The sequence below is a fragment of the Phyllopteryx taeniolatus genome, chromosome 14, assembly GCF_024500385.1.
Source record: "Phyllopteryx taeniolatus isolate TA_2022b chromosome 14, UOR_Ptae_1.2, whole genome shotgun sequence".
NCBI lineage: Eukaryota > Metazoa > Chordata > Actinopteri > Syngnathiformes > Syngnathidae > Phyllopteryx > Phyllopteryx taeniolatus.
Genome location: NC_084515.1, coordinates 7,553,242 through 7,573,438, shown reverse-complemented (window position 1 = coordinate 7,573,438; position 20,197 = coordinate 7,553,242). Strand labels below are relative to the sequence as shown.

At 40.1% G+C, this 20,197-nt stretch overlaps 2 protein-coding genes across 4 annotated transcripts in view; both read left to right on the top strand.

Annotated features, from left to right (window-relative positions):
* The first annotated feature begins 1,672 nt into the window (after positions 1 to 1,672).
* Positions 1,673 to 14,147, top strand: LOC133489281 (solute carrier family 22 member 21-like). The gene is made up of 10 exons (XM_061798193.1): positions 1,673 to 2,181; positions 3,485 to 3,588; positions 7,128 to 7,282; positions 8,747 to 8,918; positions 10,478 to 10,619; positions 10,761 to 10,855; positions 11,472 to 11,686; positions 11,787 to 11,969; positions 13,616 to 13,751; positions 13,980 to 14,147. The coding sequence occupies exons 1-10, from the start codon at positions 1,828 to 1,830 to the stop codon at positions 14,068 to 14,070; spliced, it is 1,647 nt and encodes a 548-aa protein (XP_061654177.1). The 5' UTR covers positions 1,673 to 1,827; the 3' UTR covers positions 14,071 to 14,147.
* A 1,125-nt stretch (positions 14,148 to 15,272) lies between these two features.
* Positions 15,273 to 20,197, top strand: part of LOC133488475 (transcription factor E2-alpha-like) — a 47,678-nt gene continuing 42,753 nt past the window's right edge. Inside the window, exons 1-3 of one of the 3 annotated variants that reach the window (XM_061796361.1) lie at positions 17,173 to 17,834; positions 17,939 to 17,992; positions 18,065 to 18,140. The gene's annotated coding sequence lies outside the window, so the exon portion shown is untranslated. Of the gene's footprint in view, positions 15,346 to 17,172; positions 17,993 to 18,043; positions 18,141 to 20,197 lie in introns of those variants that run through there. The other 2 variants (XM_061796363.1, XM_061796360.1) reach the window with 2 other exon arrangements.

Here is a 20,197-nt window from a genome sequence, read left to right as displayed (position 1 = left end):
GAAATGCATGGTACGCCATGAACTCATACCAACCCAACAAAAATACACTGACAATTATTTTGTAATGGGTTTTAATAATAAAAATAACACTCTACAGTATTGTACTTTATAAAAATATATAGAATGCAAAGAATTAAACAGAGTGTGCGCTTCATGCTTCAAAGCCCATTGACATTGTGCTCCTTCTGGTGTGGTGTGTGCACCTTGGCCACCAGGGGGAAGTATAATACAGACATAAATAATACATGAAGAAGAGTTTCACAACTAATTGACTCAGTATACTGCAGTAATAGTCTACGTTTTTTTTTTTTTTTTGTAGGTGATAACGAACATAGCTCGTAAGTATTGATACATTGCCTCTCTTCATGTGTTACTATGCCGTTTGTGTTCAAAAAGCCATTGTGTACAGGGGTATATCTACCGCAACATTGATGCTAGTTTTGTTATCCTGTCTATACCAATTTGCATTGTATGTTAGCATTAAGCTAGCATACGTTCGTAAATTATGTTACATACCAGGGTTTGGAATTAGCTTAGATGTAGCGAGAATGTATACATATTCTTTAATAAGATGATGTTATATTATTGCTAACTGTAATTGTTATATGAATAAGTTATTACAGGAAAATCCATTGTACCCTGTAAGACATTATGTGTGTACTAGCATATGATTTTTTTTCAAATATTATTGATACATTGATAATGAAATTGAGATTGTGGTAGGGTCAGATACATTTGTACTTTTTTCTATTCCTTTTTGAGCATGTAAATGATTAATTAGGTATGTATAAGCAGGTAATTCCTTTTGTTTTGTGTTGCTTTTTGTCTTTTCTTTGACTAGGTACTGATTTTTGTTGTTGTTTTCATTTGTGTTTTTGTTGTTTTTATTTCCATAAATTTGCTTTGTACTTTTTTACATATAGTAATTGTTTTATTTTTATAAATGTCCAATATACAGCTCTGGTAAATCGCATATTTAGACATCATTTATCTTTATCAGTGGTGAAACTAAATCGTGCTCTGAAGGAGGAAGAATTCAAGATGAGGTTTTATGGGAAGATTTGGGGTTTCTAGAGGATGTCTTATTTTATAACTCCATTTCACACCATGCCTATCTTTGCATGACCTTTATTTATTTTCATTGACAAATAAACTTAGTTATTCCTCCAGGGCACAGGTGCCAAACTGGTGGCATCATTTTATGTGGCCCGCGAAAGCAAATCATATGTGTCGACATTGGTGTCTTTACTTGTATAATGTAGAGCTATTGCAAGCATTTTGTAACCAATCACCTTGTTTTAAATAAATGTATTAATAGTTGACATTTTTTTATTGGCTTCTGATTTTAAAACTAGTTATCCTTCAATCTGTTGTGTATATGTCATTATATGAGACAATATTTTATATGGGTTCACAGTCATAATGGAAGGCATAATTACAATGTGGCCCGCGACAAAAATGAGTTGGGCGCCCCTGCTCTCGGGGATATGTCATTTGAGCTTTAGTTTTAGCACCTTAGCTGTCTATTTTTTCTTTAGCCTTCATTCCTCTTGTATATTTTTACAGCTCTCAAATAAGTCACCCAACCAGCAGCGAGAACCGCAGCTCCTATCAATGTTGAACTCTTGAGCTCTTTGAACTCTCCTTATCGTCCCGTTGCATGCTGACTGAATAGGTCAATATGCAGTACAGTAAAAAAAAAAAAAAAAAAAAAAAGGGAAAAAAAGTACTGCAGTGGTAAAAGCTGAACTCAAGTTTTGCCACTTCTTGCAGGGGAGCGCAGCCTCTGCCTGGAGATCCTGCAAGCACTTTTTGTCTCATTCAAAAATGTCTTCTGAAACGTGTAAAGATTTCGACCGGGCAATGGTTTTCCTGGGAGACTACGGCCGCTTCCAAATTCAAATTATGGTTTTGCTGAGTTTAACGGCAATTCCGTGCGGCTACATGGGAGTGCTGGCTGTGTTCGTCGCGGACACGCCGGCTCACCGCTGCAGGACCTGGCTCAACTCTACGCTTCGCGACCCTCACGGCGTGGATTCTTTCCACGGGACCGGACCCGACAGCTGTTATCGGTACAAGGTGGACACCAACCGGAGCGAGCCGGGCGAACCGAGCAACGGCACGGATCGATGCGTGGATGGATGGCTCTTCAGCACGGAGAGATACACCATCGTGTCTGAGGTAAACGCGCAATGCATAAGACATCATGTAGAATATGTCATATAATAAATATATGCGCACGCAGCGCCGTCAAGTTATCAAAGAGTGCAAAGTGTCTCTTTTGGCGCCGGTTGCCCAAGTATTTCCATTGTCTTCCAATCTGTGAATGCGCTGACGAGTGACGAATTATTCGGAAGAATGGCCATGTTTGAGAGCCACGACCGTGATCGATCATTGTTAGTGAGGGGCACAGTTTGTTTCAGAGATTAGAGGGGGGGGGGGGAGATTAGCCAAGTGAGGCTATACTCAAATCTTGATTGTATAGTACTAAAATTAAGAAGTAGAATTGTTTTTTAATTTTCTTTCTTCTTCTTCTTCCTTAGTTTTTTCATATTAGATGAAGAATCTTTGAACGCCAGAGGCGGCGGTTTTTAGGTCTGCACAAGAGACAACGTATTCACCACAAATCTTTTTTTTCCAAAAAGTCTCTTAAGTAAGGCTTTATATGGGGAATATCTTGCTTCGCCGAATCCGCTGTTGCTCCCTGGTTCACTTCCTATCATTGCTGTCCCTGTTTTCTTTTCGCCTAAAACAATCACTCTGTTTTTTTTGTGCCAATTTTGCCCTTTCCCGACCAAACACGTCAAACACCAGACAATCTTATGTCTTAAAAGATTATCCGATAAAATTAGGTCTGACGTGTGTCAAGAATGTATTCGTCACAATTTTAGGGTCCGAATCATTTCGGGGCCGACGATCTTAAATAATAAACGCGTTCAATATTTACAACTAAAAGTCTTCATGTGTGTGGGGGAAAGCCGACTTCTCCTGAGTCATGACGCGGTGAATTGTGACAATCAAGCGCCCTGACTCAACAACAGTAAAAGACCGTACGTTAAAAACAAGCATGTTTTACACAATGTCACAGAAGAAGTGTGTGGTGTTCTTTGTGGAGATTATCAGAGCGCACCACACACACACACACACGCACACACACGCACAATACACACAGTCACGCAATATGGGCAAAACTGTTAAATGTCAGATTTTTTTAATCTTCATGTGTAGGGTCTGTCACAGATGAATAATCTTTTAAGATTCGAAAATCCTTACTTGTGTACTAGGCTTTCAATTCATCTCAATTCATCAAGATCTCAAACCCTGTTGATTTGACCGCTCTCTAATTAAGTGTTGTTGTTCTTGTTGTTGTTTTTTCTCTAACTCTTATCATCTCTCAGCATTCATAGGAAGTTTCGAAAGGAATCACAAGTATTTTTATCGTGATAACATCTAACAACCTTGCTTGTCATCCTGTGATTCACAGTGGGAGCTGGTGTGTGAAAATGCATGGAAGGTTCCCTTCTCTACTTCTATGTTCTTTGTCGGAGTCCTGTTTGGATCCCTCGTCGGTGGTCAACTCTCAGACCGGCAAGTTTTGCTGCATTGTGACATTTTAGCTTAAATCGCAATTTGAAATTGAACTAACTTTTGTTTATCTCACAATGCATATAAATCATTGAGTTTATAAACTGTTCCTAGCCCCCCACCCCCAAAAAAGAGGTGGCGGACTCAAGGCACATGACTTGACTCAAGTCTGACTTGTGAATTTTAGGACTTTTTTGATTATATTTTAAAGGTTTGACTTGACTTTGACTTTGGTATTCATGAGACGTGACTTAAGTGGAGTACACACATAACGACAATCAAGACAAACTGAGCCTTTTTCCACCCTTGAGATCAAAGTCGCTAAAGGCCGCAATTCTCCGATGTCTCTGAAAGATTTTCCTGACTGATTATCATGTCATGTGGGGTGTATTAAGAGTGATTTTTCTTTCCTAATCTGCTCTTGGAGTCATAGCTCATTGAATCAATGTTGCTGATGATGGTCTGCAGCTAAAATCCTAGTTGCTTGCACGTAATTGCTTCAAAGGTTTCCACACAGGTGAAGGAATATGTGAGGAATTGCAGCAAATATTTGATGGCTACCAGATCTAGAGAAAAGTAGACATCATCATCTGTGACAATGTTGCCAACATGAAAAAAATATTCACTACATGTTCACCAGGACATGGAGATGAGGAAGGTGATCTCGATGATTGTGATGTTTGGAATGACCTTGCTTTTGAAGATCGGGAGAAGGAAGACAATTCCTTCAATGCAAAAACCAAAACCAGACTCTTCAATTTGTGATAGGAGATGATGAATCAATTCAGCTCTTGCCAAAGCCTCTTAGTTTAGCTCCTTGTGCTATACTGTATAAGCGCATCTTCAAAAGAGTAACATGAAGACAGTGTGAGGTTTTAACTTGTGTTACAACACGCTGCAATTCTACATGGAGACAACTTACGAGGTCTCACAAATGTTCCAAGAATGGTGCCACAAATGATAGCTTTCAAAACCAAATGACAAACTACAAAGTTTTCTCCTTCGAAGTAACCCCACGCAGTCTAATGCACTTCTCTGCCACACCTTCATGCACTCTAAGAAGAATTCTTCCTGGATCATCCGCACCTCCATCATCACTGCCATCTTGATGTCGTCCACGTCTCCCAAACAGGTCCCCTTGATGTGACCCACTTGAGCTTGGGAAAGAGTTCGGATGAGTAGGGAGGCTGCCCCAGCATGGCGATGTGCTTCTTGGCCAGGAGCTGTCAGATGCTCTCCTCTTCTAGAATGAAGGAAACCCTGTAGGATCTGTAGGACGTGCTGGTTGATCATCGGGCTCATGTTGAAGAGAAACTCTTAGTTTAGGTTTGAAGTACACAATATCTTTTGTGACACCAAGCCTGAAACTTTTATGACACACCTCGTCCATTTGTGCTCAAATGCTATCACCTCAACCTGTCTGCAGTTCTTGAAAATGTGGGGAGGGCGATACAAAGAGAAGACATTCACTGCTCGAGATTAGAGTCAGATCAGGAAACTAGTGGATGTCCTTAGTCTTTTTGAAGCCACAGACCCAGGGCCGACTCGCGCATTTGGAGAAATAGGCAATTGCTAAAAGGCGCCGTGGCTTCAGGGGGCACCTCAAAATCTGAAAAAAGTACACCTTTAATATATAACGCGATCTGTAATGGTATTAAAAGTAGTTATTACTCTTAGCATGTACAATGAAAATTCAAAATGAATATTACTACAAATGACAATATTTGAGAGAGTCACTGATGGTGTAGTGGTACACTCGCCTGACTTTGGTGTGGGCAGCGTGGGTTCAGTTCCCACTCAGTGACGGTGTGAATGTGAGTAAGAATGGTTGTCTGTGTCTATATGTCTCCTGCGACTGACCGGTTCAGGGTGTGGTCTGCCTTTCGCCCAAAGTCCGCTGGGATAGGCTCCGGTGCCCCGTGACCCTAACCAGGATAAATGGTGTTGAAAATGGATGGATGGATATTCAAGAGAGTGCTCCATCCATCCATTTTCCAAAAAAGTCTTTGTTTTGAGTCATGCACGCTGCACACCTGGCAACTCACCACTACGCAATGATGAGTGCAGATTGCCCACCTCGTGAAGCACATGCAGTGGAGGGTGGAGATCCTAAAATGATTGCATTTGAATTGAGTTTTTGATCAAATCAGGAAAATGAGAATGAAAACATGCAGCTCAAAAACAAGAGGCACTCCAACTCCAAATGTATCATCATCCATCACTCTGAAACTGCAGATGCAAGTAAGCTGCGCTAACTTCACCATTTAGCTATTTGGTTGCTGATCAAACAATCCTCATTTCAGTTATGCAGTGAATTGACAAGACATTAAGATAGACAATTGAACGTGTAAACGATCCAATTAAAGAATAAGTTTGTGAATGTATTAGCATAGACGTATCCGTAGACACAACATTGGTCGGTCGCTATGCTATGTGATATTTATGCTATGTTTGTTTTGACGAATTCGCCAGTAAACTAATGCAAGGTAATGGACGAAACTTCATAACGCGACAACATACAAAAGGGCACAAATAATATATGTAATTTTAAAATCTATTTATTATATAAGTTTACTCCCTATAAAGAATATTTCCATATTTATCATCACAGTGACAGCATTACTACACTGGTAGTTGCAAACACTCATGCAAATGTTAGAATTTTTTTTTTTTTCTAAAAAAGTACACTGAAGATTTTATTTCTTATTCATCTTTCCTATCTAGGCGGCATGGTGAACGAGTGTTTAGCACATCTGCCTTACAGTTCTGAGGACCGGGGTTCAATCCCCGGCCCCGGCTGTGTGGAGTTAGCATGAAGTGATGTCAGCCCCAAGTGTGAATGTTTTTAAGTTCAGGTTAAAAACTCTTTCTTTTTTCTCATGCTTTTTAGAGCATTTCCACTTTTACAAGATATTTCTTGCACTTTACACTGTTTTCTCTTTATTCTAAATGTTTCTTAGCTGTTTTTTTCTCTGTTTTTAAATGATTTTAATCATGTAAAGCATGTTGAGTTACCTTGTGTATGAAAGGCGCTATATAAATAAATATGTTTTGCTTTGCTTTGCTAAAACATTATTTGAAACCTCCATCCATTTTCTCAGCCGCTTCTCCTCACTAGGGTCGCAGGCGTGCTGGAGCCTATCCCAGCTGTCATCGGGCAGGAGGGGTGGTACACCCTGAACTGGTTGCCAGCCAATCGCAGGGCACATACAAACAAACAACCATCCGCACTCACATTCACACCTACAAGCAATTTAGAGTCACCAATTAATGCATGTTTTTGGGATGTGGGAGGAAACCAGAGTGCCCGGAGAAAACCCACGCAGGCACGGGGAGAACATGCAAACTCCACACAGGCGGGACTGGGGATTGAACCCGGGTCCTCAGAACTGTGAGGCTGACGCTCTAACCAGTCGTCCACCGTGCCGGCTATTTGAAAAATGCTGAAAACAATTTGTATCTCTTATATAATAATAATGAATTAGAGTGCATGGTATTTTCATATTTATATGTTGTGTCATGTTTGTTGACTTTGTGTACAGGTTTGGAAGAAAGCGAGTGCTTTTTTTCTCCATTGCCTTACAGTCTGTCACCACCTTGATCCAGGCCACCTCTGTCAACTGGGTCATGTTCTGTGCTCTTAACTGCCTGAGAGGAGTGGGCCATGTGTCCACCTACATTTCATCACTGGTTCTGGGTAAGACGAGGCATCTGTGGTGCACACAACATCCGGCTTTTCTCTCTCTGCCTGTGATAGTTAACGTTATATCAGTGGTGGGTCGTCGAGGTCGGAATGGCCTTCCTTGCTGGCCTAAGCCCTATCAGAAGCATTGACCCATATTTACAACTTAAATTGTTCCATAAAATTGTATTTTGTTTTGTTCCCAGCAGTTTATTCTTTTATTTGTAGCATTTCTCTTGGCTGCACTGCTTCCAGTATTTTGTATGTGGATGATAGATTTTTTGGGTCCAATCAGATGTCTGATTCTGTGTTGCCATGTCAACCTAATCTGCCCAGTGCCTTCAGAATCAGTAGTGCTGGCCCGTCTAACTTAAACCATTACCAATGGGACTGTTTCTTAAACCAATCTGATTTCGAATTCGGCAGACTGGGCCAACTAGCTGGCTCACAATAGCATCAACATTTTTCCATCCTCTGACTTATTAGTCAGACCAAGCAGTTTACTGGAATGTAAACAAATGAACTAATATGATACAGCTCAAATTTAATAAAAGTTAAATACATCCATTCATCCATTTTCTGAGCCGCTTCTCCTCACTAGGGTCGCGGGCGTGCTGGAGCCTATCCCAGCTGTCATCGGGCAGGAGGCGGGGTACACCCTGAACTGGTTGCCAGCCAATCGCAGGGCACATACAAACAAACAACCATCCGCACTCACATTCACACCTATAGGCAATTTAGAGTCTCCAATTAATGCATGTTTTTGGGATGTGGGAGGAAACCGGAGTGCCCGGAGAAAACCCACGCAGGTACGGGGAGAACATGCAAACTCCACACAGGCGGGGCCGGGGATTGAACCCGTCAGCCTCAGAACTGTGAGGCTGACGCTCTAACCAGTCTAACCGTGCCGCCCAAGTTAAATACATATTTGTGTTAAATGTGAAAGAGATATTGTATACTTGCTGTTTACATGTAAATGTGCTTTTATAATGATAATAAAGTATGTTCTTCTTATAAACTTTGCTCTAATCCTTTCCTGGTTTTAAGTAATTCATAATACCAAGGGAAAAGCCACAAAAACACTTAAATGTAATGAAAATTCATTCGGATTTAGCAATTTCATGAAGCATCAGCCTGCTCTTCAAAAGTATTGGTATTGGTATCGGCAATCCAGGCTTTGTATTTGATACCAAATCTTGCAGTACCGCATACCACGAGTGTCTTCCCTTCTGTCTAATATTAAATAAGTACTGCACTTGGCTGCTTTACTTTTTTGTTTTGTTTTGCTTTTGTTTCACGTACTCTTTTTACCTATCAGGAGTGTCTTGATTGTGCTTAAAGAGCCATTTAATTCCTCACAATAGGCTGGAAAGAGCAATTAACTAGATGTTACTTCTAAGGGTTTACTTTCAATGTTTAGTTAAAAAAAATGTCAAGGGATTGTCAGGGACTCATGTTCCATCTTTCTATCTTTGTCAGGGTCTGAGATGCTGTGTGAGTCTGCCAGAATAACTTACTCTCTACTGGGCCAATGTCTTGCTTTTAGCATCGGGTATGCCCTGTTGCCACTCTTTGCCTACTTCATTCGAGGCTGGAGGCTATTGCTGGTTGCTTGCGCTATCCCAGGCCTCCTCTTCATTCCTACTTGGAGGTAATATGCTGACAATAATAAGTATCCAAACTTTGGTTTGATCTTACATGCACAATACTACTACTACTACTACTACTAACAATAATAATAATAATAATAAATAATGATAATAATAATAATAATAATAATAATAACAATAGCATTGTTAAATTATTATATGGCGGTGCCTTGAGATATGAGCTTAATTCAGTCGACTTCCTCGCTCTTAAATAAAAAAAATTTGTATCCCGAATAATCTTTCCCCATTGAAATGAATGGAAATCCCATTATTCCGTTGCAGCCTCCCTCAAAAAAAAAAAACAATTATTGTAATGTGTTTTTTAATCAGTAAAATAACAGTATATTATTGTACTTAATAAAAACATGTAGTAATTGCATAATTAAATAGAATGTAAAGAATTAAACAGTTTGGGCATTATACTTAATTACATAAATGCAGCTCCTTCTGGGGGGTGCGACTTGGCCACCGTAGGTCGTAAAATACAGTCATGCAGACACAAACGAAGAAGACTTTCACATCTACTCTATGTGACTCAGTAGCTGCCGTAAAATAATTCACTATTTGCCAAAGTGCTACTCATTGTGAACTGAGTTGAGTTCACTACCACCATTAAGTACTCGTATCTCAAGTTTGCATGCCGTATTGAAAAAAAAACGTCATCATTCTGGTCACTTGTATCTCAAGGCACCACTGTAATTCAAAGGGTTGTGTGCAGCTAGACAGGGCTTCATTTTCCTTTCCTTGGACTGTATAAATTCAATGATTCATACGGCACACTAAATAATCCAAATTCGCTTAATTGGTCTGAAAATGATTATTCATGCACTCGAAATAATGTATTTTTGTTCACCTTTTTATGCCAGGGACATACTGTATAGTGACAGTCAGAACAATAAGTCCGCTTCCATTAAATGGCAGATGTCCAAGTAACCTGTGTATCCACCTGTTTCCATCCATACATCTGTATAATAGCTTTGTGTTCAACAAAAGGGACCCAGATTTTACACTGTGTAAGTGAATTTGCAACTAAATTGAGAGGTGATAGAATTATTTCAGTATTTATACTTTTTGCCATAAGATTTTGATAATGTAGAGGTACATCTTAATAAATTAGAATAGTGTCAAAAGCTTAATTTAGTTAGGTAGTTCAAGTAAAAAAGTGAGACTCATATGATAGAGATGCACTACACACTCACAGAGTGAAGTATTTCATGATTTTTTGATGTCTAATTTTGATGATTATAGTTTACAAGCAAACGAAAACCCCCAATCTACCATCTCTAGAAACTAGAATATTACGTAATAAACAATCAAGAAACAATGAAAATTTGTTTTATGTACAATGTAGGTAGGAATTTGCACTGTATTTTCACAAATGTTTCATGAATCTATATATGAATACTGAAATAAACTGACTTGTATACCTTATTGTAATTTGTTGAGATGTACCAGTAATATATGTGCTGCAGCTCAAAAAAGAAACACTGTATTAATTTGTATTAGCCATTCCAGTTCTGCTATTTACATTATGCAAAACGATGTGTTCAATCACCTTCAGGGTTATTCCTGAGTCACCTCGCTGGCTTTTGCAGAGAGGCCGGGTGAAGGAGGCTGACATGGTTATGCGGCAAGCTGCCAAAATGAACAGAATCCAGGCATCTGAAATCATGTTTAGCCCTGGTGAGGGCTCGGAATTACTGGTGTGTATAATTTTCATTCTCAAGCGCTGTCTTTATGAATGAAATAGGCACCAAAGCGGCACATTCGTGCTTGATAATGAGATATTGCTCCATATGAAAAATGACTGCTCTGTGTCTTTTTATGGCATGTGTGTGATCCAGCAAAAACCAAGTGAAGATAAGCAGATGTATACATTTATGGACCTGATAAGCACCGCTAACCTGAGGAACATTACAGGTCTTGGTGTTTTTATATGGTAATTTAAAACTTCCATACCCTTTTCAATTTTGTTTTAAAATATTTCCAACCATTACTTATTTGTATGATGAATAGATAGAAGCCCTCTTCACTGTTAAAGAATCAATAGTTTTTATATATGGACCGGCCATAACATTAGGTACACTTGCAAACAGGTACAATAAGAGCGGCAACAAATGTTCTGCCTTGACAAAGATAATAATGCTCAGTTTTGATTTACAATGCAAGATGGTTAGTAATTTAACAATATGATTATTGGTGGTTGTAGTTGTAGTTTGCAGTGTTGTAGAACATTGCATTATAATCACAGCCGTTTCTAATAGTTTGGTTAAGCCAAATGCCACAACAACCACAATAATAACCATCTTGTTAAATGATTATCTCTCATCATAAGTGAACATTATTGTCTTTGTAAAGGTGGAAAGTTTGATTCCACCATTTAGACCTCTGTAAGGGACTATTAAAATGTTGTACCGAATCCTAAAATGAACAGGGAGCCTGTGGCCAAAATGTTCTGGCTGGTCGGTCGGTACATGGGCATATTTATGTAAAATAACACATCTGTAAAATTGTCTCTTGTATCCTCATCCTGTCTTGCCTCTGTATTTCTGCAGGTTGACAATCATCATGGTGTTTTATGGGCTGTCTCTCAATACGAGTAACCTGAAAGGCAACATTTACCTTAACTGCCTCATTTCAGCAGCCACTGATACAGTGGCAAATGTTTCCACTTGGCTCTTGATTAACAGAGTTCCACGGCCCGCACTGCTCTTCTTCACACTGATGTTCTCTGGAATAACACTCCTTGTCGTTAAGATTGTCCCGGGGGGTTTGTATTTCATATAAACGTTGTGCAATCCTTTTGATGATATAATACTGTTTGCAAAGCTGGGTGTTGTTTGTTCCTTTTGTTTGCTCTTTTTCTGCAGACATGAATACCACATTTCAGGTTTTGGTTCTCGTAGGGAAGTTAGGTGTGTCTGTGGCTTACAGCTTTACCTTTGTGTTTTTCACCGAGCTGTACCCCACCGTGGTCAGGAACACAGGCTTGGGTATTTTGTCCACAGCAGGATGCATAGGCACCATCGTCTGTCCTTATGTCATCTACATAGGCAAGTGTCTCTTTCAGTTCCCTTGCATTGTAGAAAATAGTAATAACAGTGCATACAAAACTTGAATACGTCCCTAAATTGTCCAAACCACCGCAGAAACAAGAGATTTAAAAGAAGGGCAACATTTAATTTATGATGTAGAATTAAAAAGACAGAGTGTTAACGTTACTGTTACGGTACAATCTTTGTTTGACAGTGGTGCCATGTACCATACTTAAAGTCCCCGTAAATTAAAAATAAATGTCTTCTAAATTTGACACACCACAGAGAAGAGTGTCGTTGACAACACTGCCAAATTTGAATGATTTAAAAAAATCGGCAAGTATATACAATCAGACTTCAAAATGGTGAAAAAATCAAGCCGTTCCCCCCGTCTCAAGCGCTGTGGGCAGAACTCACAGCTGGCAACGAGGCGCTCTAAAGCGGCCATGGGTTGGACTCCGCCAAGGCTGCCCTTTGTCACCGATTCTGTTCATAACTTTTCTGGACAGAATTTCAAGGCACAGCCGAGGCGTAGAGGGGGTCCGGTTTGGTGGCCTCAGTATTACATCTCTGCGTTTTGCAGATGATGTGGTTCTGTTGGCTTCATCAAGCCATGATCTCCAACTCTCACTGGAGCAGTTCGCAACCGAGTGTGAAGCGGCTGGGATGAGAATCAGAACCTCCAAATCTAAGACCATGGTCCTCAGTCGGAAAAGGGTGGCCTGCCCTCTCCAGGTCAGGGATGAAATCCTGCCCCTAGTGGCGGAGTTCAAGTATCTTGGGGTCTTGTTCACGAGTGAGGGAAGAATGGAACGGGAGATCGACAGGCGGATCGGTGCAGCGTCTGCAGTGATGCGGACTTTGTATCGGTCCGTTGTGGTAAAGAAGGAGCTAAGCCGAAAGGCGACGCTCTCAATTTACCGGTCGATCTACGTTCCTACCCTCACCTATGGTCACGAGCTGTGGCTCGTGACCGAAAGAACAAGATCCCGGATACAAGCGGCCGAAATGAGTTCCTCCGCAGGGTGTCCGGGATCTCCCTAAGAGATAGGGTGAGAAGTTCGGTCATCCGGGAGGATCTCAGAGTAGAGTCGCTGCTCCTCCACATTGAGAGGAGCCAGATGAGGTGGCTGGGGCATCTGATTCGGATGCCTCCTGGACGCCTCTCCTGGTGAGGTGTTCCGGGCATGTCCCACCGGGAGGAGACCCCAAGGACAACCCAGGACACGCTGGAGAGACTATATCTTTCGGCTGGCCTGGGAACGCCTCGGGATCCCCCCGGAAGAGCTGGATGAAATGGCTGGGGAGAGGGACGTCTGGGCGTCCTTGCTAAAGCTACTCCCCCCACGACCCGACCTCGGATAAGCGGTAGAAAATGGATGGATTGAGGAAGTAGGTACAGGAGTTGAAGGAGTACTTTCATTTGTGTTTTTACACAAGTATCTGTACTTCTATTTAAGCAGAGAGTGTATTTTGCCACACAAAACAATGCGCTATCCTTCAAGAGATCTAAGTAATGTTTATGTAATGTCTAATGTTTATACTAATCCACCACATCGTAGCACATCGTAGCACATGCTTCATGTTGTTTATCCTAATATTGTATGTTATTCATCATAAAACAATGGTGTGCTTTTTGTTTTCCTTTCTTTTTTCATTTACAGGGATTTACAGCAAGATTCTCCCTTATATTATTTTTGGTTCAGTCAGCATCATAGCTGCTATTTTGAGTTTGTTGCTTCCAGACACAAGAAACTGCAAAATTCCTGATCTTATCAGTGAAACCAAACCTATTCAATGGTATGTTGCTGCCTCTGTTATATGAATACTGATTAACAGAAATACATGTCCCCTCTTGCCGCAGCAATGTAGGAGTTTCCAGTAGTATAACTTTGTGCCACTAAGACAAACATTGAGACGTAAAGGGCCTTGCCAAATTGGTTTGTGGTCTTGGTTACACGGGATTTATTAAAATCTTGTCAAATATACATAAATGATCATAACGATTCTCTCTTTTTTCATTCAAAGCTATTGCACGCCAAAGAAATGCCCTTGCCTGCAACCCTCCAAGCAACAGGCCGCTAAGAGTGATGCAACAGCGCCCTCTGTTGACATTTAAGTTATATCAATATTACCAATAAAAAAGTTGTGTTTACACTCCATTGTCTTTAACACATTAAATTTTTTTTTATCAAAGTCGTTGTATAATGTGTGGATTAAATGTTACTTATTTTATTTATGTTGCTTACTACACCTGAATTTTGGGTTTCGGTTTTATTTTTTATTTTTTTGGTTTGTTTTTTGTTTTTTTGTCGTTGTTGTTTATTGTACAATGGAAACACCCCGAAGATCTGGAGTTCTTCGGGGTTTGAAATATTGTGGCCGACTGGTTAGACTGCCTCATAGTTCTGAGGATCCGAGTTCAAATCCGGCCTCGCGTTTGCATGTTCTCCCCATGCCTGCGTGGGTTTTCTCCGGGTATTCCGGTTTCCTCCCACATTCCAAAAACATGCAAGGTAGGTTAATTGAATACTCTAAATTGCCCATAGGTGTGAGTGTGAATGATTGTTTGTCTATATGTATGGAATCAGATCTGGCCAAAAAGAATCACACAAAACGTATTCAAAACAAAACAAAACTTGTTCAAAACAAAACAAAGTATCTAACAAAACTTCTTGAATTACAAGCAACAAATAAGACATTGAGATAACGTAACCCAAGCAACAACAAAAATAATGTTAATACTTCCATGAAAAGGCGGCACGGTGGCCGACTGGTTAGAGCGTCAGCCTCACAGTTCTGAGGTGCGGGGTTCAATCCCCGTCCCCGCCTGTGTGGAGTTTGCATGTTCTCCCCGTGCCTGCGTGGGTTTTCTCCGGGCACTCCGGTTTCCTCCCACATCCCAAAAACATGCATTAATTGGAGACTCTAAATTGCCCGTAGGCATGACTGTGAGTGTGAATGGTTGTTAGTTTCTATGTGCCCTGCGATTGGCTGGCAACCAGTTCAGGGTGTACCCCGCCTTCTGCCCGATGACAGCTGGGATAGGCTCCAGCACGCCCGCGACCCTAGTGAGGAGAAGCGGCTCAGAAAATGGATGGATGGACTTCCATGAAAATATTTTTTGCTTGCGATGACGATATTCGCGTGTACGCTCCCTGAATTTTTGCTCACGTTTCAATCTTTGCGCGTACGTTGCCTGACTTTCTCCGTTTCCTTTTTGGCATAAACCCCATGGGTGGGCGGGCTTTATGAGGAATGCGTCCTCGTTGGCTAATTTGTTTTGAGTGACAGCGAATGCCCCGAATGTTCTTCTTTTTTTTTTTTTCTTGTCTCACTCAGCAGAGCCAGCGACAAGAAAGCGAGATTCCATTTTCGAACACCTTAAGGAAGCGTAAGTATCTAACATGTTGTCAATGCTGTACTAGAAAGAAGTGATGTTGTAACATTATGCTAGTAACATGTCAGAAGCGCACAGCCACAGTTTATCAACAATTTAGCAGCTAATAACAGTTAGCTATATTGCTAACGTTAGCTACCATACTGACTCGCCTGCACTGTATACAATATGGTCATTGGCCATATTTCTTTCTCAATTTATGATGACCTGAGAATTACATTACTGAATAAAATAAAACACTTATGACCAGTACGGCTTAAAGACTGACTTAGCATAAAAGGGAAGCACAAATCCTAAATAACTTGATTATATACAATATCTACTTATATAGTTATCCAGTCTTTCTTACTAGGTGTTGACAAAATGCTAATAATTAAATATTAAGACAGTTTTCCTTTCCAAAATCTCATGGTTTATTTCAATATTAAGTTTCTATTCATTTAAAATGTTTTCCCCTCTGAAATAATTTAGTGTGTGCAGCAAACAACTCTAATGCATGGATAAATCTTGGTCAACTAAGACGTCCATCAACCTACTGTTAAGTAAAATCACATCTGTTTCTTTTATGTGTCCCACAGTCTTAATTTAAAATTTCTCCACATGTAACAGCTGAAGATGATGTATTCAATGTCCCTAGAGTGATAAAGTGGTTGACTGGACAGTAACACCAGCATCTTCTAAATGCAGACTGACAAACTTTTAGAATAACTGTCTACTTTGACCGTTAATCCAACAATAAAGTCACAATACATTGTGTTTGTTATATATTCAATTGCAAAATAAAAAACGTTATCCAACGCATGCAAGTTCATGTCAAGCTAGACACGATTATGACCATCCAGACAGGAAGTCAGACAAGAAAATACACAGAGCTTTGAGTCAATTTTAACGTAAAATGTATAAATTGCTATTTAATTAGCATCACTTACCATATCAAAACAGGTACAGAATGAACAACAAATTAGCTTTGGAAAAATTACCTTGAAAGAAAATCTTGAACATTTATACTACTTGAAACTTAATACTGGATCATGTACACATATACCTTATTGAAAAAAACAACAACACATTTCCCAATTCTACAATTTTAATATTTCATTTTGTCTTTACTCAGTCTTCGCATAAGATCGGTCAATGTGATGGGATTTATGAATCCATGAAGGACATTGTCGACACCACCAGCCCATCATCTGGGTCAGCATCAGCGCTGTGATCCTGGAGAAGTTGCTCCATTGACTAAAAGGTTAATTAGATTAGACCAATGAAAACTGTTCAAATAAACCAAGGCTTGAAGCCGGGACCATTCACTATGAATTGTTTGGACATATAGTGGACTGTTTGCTAATTCTCACAGGAGAAGCAACTGACTGGGGAAGACTACACTGGAAGCGAGCCCAAGACGGAAGTTAAAGGAGAGTACAGTGTAGGCTTGGGAATTATCCATTTTTAATACCTTCTTATCTTTTCCTCATTTTACCACAGCATACTACTCCTGTTCCTAATAGTAATCATTTACAAAATAAACACACACATATACAGTATACATACATGTACATATTTCCTTCAAAACTAAAGTATTTCAGAGGGCAAAACATTTGATAGGAATCCAAACTTAATATTGAAATAAACCCTAAGATTATAGACAGGAAAACTGTCTGTGATTTTTTTTTTTTTTATTATTATTTTTTTTTTTGTCAACACTGAGTAAGAAAGACTGGCTTTCCAAGTATATATTGTAAATAATCAAGCTTTTGCAATTTATTATTGTTTATTAATTATTGTAATTAATAAATTATATATATATATATATAATTTATTATTATTTAGGATTAGTGCTTCCCTTTTATGCTAAGTCTGTCTTTAAACAGTACTGATTATGTTTAATTTTATTCAGTTATGAAATTCTCAGGCGGCACGGTGGACGAATGGTTAGAGTGCCTGCGTGGGGTTTTCTCCGGACACTACGGTTCCCAAAAACCGGCATGATAGGTTGATTGACAACTCTAAATTGCCCATAGGTGTGAATGTGAGTGCGAATGGTTGTTTGTTTGTATGTGCCCTGCAATTGGCTGGCAACCAGTTCAGGGTGTACCCCGCCTCCTGCCCGATGATAGCTGGGATAGGCTCCAGCACGCCCGGCGACCCTAGTGAGGTGAAGCAGCTCAGAAAATGGATGGATGAAATTCTCAGGTCATCATACACTGAGAAAGAAATGTGGCCAGTGGCCATATACAGTACGGACGAGTCAGCATGGTAGTTAACGTTAGCAATAAAGCTAACGGTTCCTAAAGTTTATTGAAAATTTAATCTTGCTTTCTTGTTGCTGGCTCTGCGGAGTGTGACACGAAAAAAAGATCACATCCGGGGACATTATATGGCACTCAAAACAAATGAGCCAATGAGGACGCCTTCCTCATAAAGCCCGCCCATCCGTGGGGTTTGTACCAAAAAGTAAACGCAGAAAGTCAGGCAACGATTGGAACGTGAGCAAAAAGTTTGTTTGTTTGTTAGTTTTTGTTTTTTTTTATGTGATTTTATAAATTTGGTTTGATTACTTTTGGGACAAATCTGATTGGCTGGCAACTAGTTCAGGGTGTACCCGAAGATAGCTGGGATAGGCTCCAGGACGCCCGCGACCCTCGTGAGTATAACCAGTACTGAAAATGAATGGATGGATTTTGCCGCGTTATAGATCTGCATTACCGACGTGTAGACTGAACGGTGCAGCATTGAGCCATCACTTCCTCTTCATCATTATGAGGAAGACTCACCTACCACCAAGGAGAAAGGTCAAGTATTTAAACATACAAAACACCTTCCATTACATCATAACGTTTGTCTTCCTATTTTATTATTTAGCACATGAACGTCATTGTAATTTGTAAGGCACTCCTTGTTCATTAACATGTAAAAATAAACAAAAATATTTGTACCCTGTTTCCTACAGTGAACCTTTGACGTTATTGTTAAATACCACTAAATGCACAGCAGTCTGACTTTTCTTCCTCTTCCGGGGATGACCAGTTGAGGAAGACTGACAATAGTTATTCTGGAGCATGAAAAATGACAATGCACATGGTATTCTGTGCAGGCAGTTGGATGGAATTTTACCCACACCGACACTGATCCCCCCCAGCCCCACCTCGCAAAAAGAAAACAAATAAATAATAACAAAACAACACCAAAAACTACCACTACCACACGCAATGAATGTTATGAAAGTAATTCCCAACCAATGAGCTGTGAAAGATCATCAGGTGTGCCATGAGAAAGTAGCCAATTTCTCTTAATTGGTCAGAAAATTCGTATTTATTCACTATAAATACTGTAGAAAGATCTTTGTTCATCTTTTTGTTTATCTTTTTCTTTTTATCTCTGTTCATCAGACAGAACAATTTAATGCCCGTCCACTAGATGGCAGAAAGTAGCAGTAACTTGTGCATCCACTTTTTTGCCATTGACACATCAGAATAATAGCTTTGTGTTCAACTAAATATAGGCCCAGATTTCACACAAGTAAATATGTGAGTAAACTGAGACAAAAACACCATTATTCCAGTATGTATACAGTACTTTTTGTGACATCTTTGTTTGGAGCAGTGCGATGAGATTTTTCTAATGTAAAAGATGTGCCTTGGCTCAATAAAAGTTGGGAATCACTGCTGCAAAGTTGCCATGCCCAACGGCAAAGTTTAAATATGGCAGGCAAGCGTGAAATAAAATCTTTTGTGTGCTGCCTTTTTCTGAAAATGTGTCTGCGCGTGAGTTCAGAATTTTGCTGTATTGTGACATAACAGTGATACTACTCAACATAATACTCGCCCTCACACCTTGTTTCTCCACCAATGACTTGGCAGCTAGGCTGGATGAAGATCCGCTATTTTTATGCGACAGACAGACTACACGAAAATGTCAAGGCCAAAAGGGACACAACGTTAATTTCTGATAAACGGTGATTGATCTGTGAAGTTATGGATGCTGTAGTGGTGAGAAGGGGTAGTTGTGTCATGAGCCACATACACAGAGCCTCACTCTAACTGGCTAGTAAAACTTGGTGATGAAGCGCAGTAGACTCAGGGCTCAAGAAGTAGCACTACCTCTTATTGTTATGGTAACAATAGTCAGATTCAGTGTTGGCCCACCAGTAGAGGGGGGAAATGTGAGCAGTGTATGAATCAGGACCTCCCCCTCAAAAGCAGCTGGTGATGAAGTGATGAACCTAAAATCCATGTTTTTTGTGAGAAGAAGCCAAAGTTCCACGCAAACATGGGTAGAACATGCAAACTCAGGAACACAGGAAGGCTAATGCCCAAATTCAAACCCCAAACTTCAGAACGCTGAGGCAGATGTACTAACCACAAGCTCACCATGCTGCTCCTGCTCCACCTAATAGTGTCCATGACATTTGCCATGCAGGTGTACCCTTTACAAGGTCTATCTTTCTTTTGAATGAAGACTGCAATGTTTTCTTATGCTTAAAGGTGAAAATTATGCTTTCAGTCATGCCCATTTGAACAGAGAGGGAGACCAGATTAGTGCAAATCTCTTTCCAATACTTGATAATCAATGAGCGCAAAGCACTGCTTCAAAACTTGACAGTCAGAGTAATGAAAAGAAATTTCTCACACACACAAAGAAGGCCTTGAGCCGCAACAAAGACACACAGTGTTGCAGTGTGGCGGCTATCTGAGCAATGTTGACGCATAGGGAGGGGGGTTGACTACTGCAGCAGAAAAACAGCTTCGTCTGCATTCATTAATATGCAAATATGCAAATTAGAGGGTAATTAAGATTGGGCGTTCGTCAGTGGCTCTTTGATTGCTAATGAATTGCAAACTACAGGGAG

What these genes read in the sequence shown, in the direction of transcription:
- LOC133489281 (XM_061798193.1), top strand. Translation starts at nt 1,828, where the DNA reads ATGTCTTCTGAAACGTGTAAAGATTTCGACCGGGCAATGGTTTTCCTG. An exon ending in GATACACCATCGTGTCTGAG is followed by an intron (nt 2,182 to 3,484) that starts GTAAACGCGCAA and finishes TGTGATTCACAG; the next exon opens with TGGGAGCTGGTGTGTGAAAA. An exon ending in GGTCTTGGTGTTTTTATATG is followed by an intron (nt 10,856 to 11,471) that starts GTAATTTAAAAC and finishes GTATTTCTGCAG; the next exon opens with GTTGACAATCATCATGGTGT.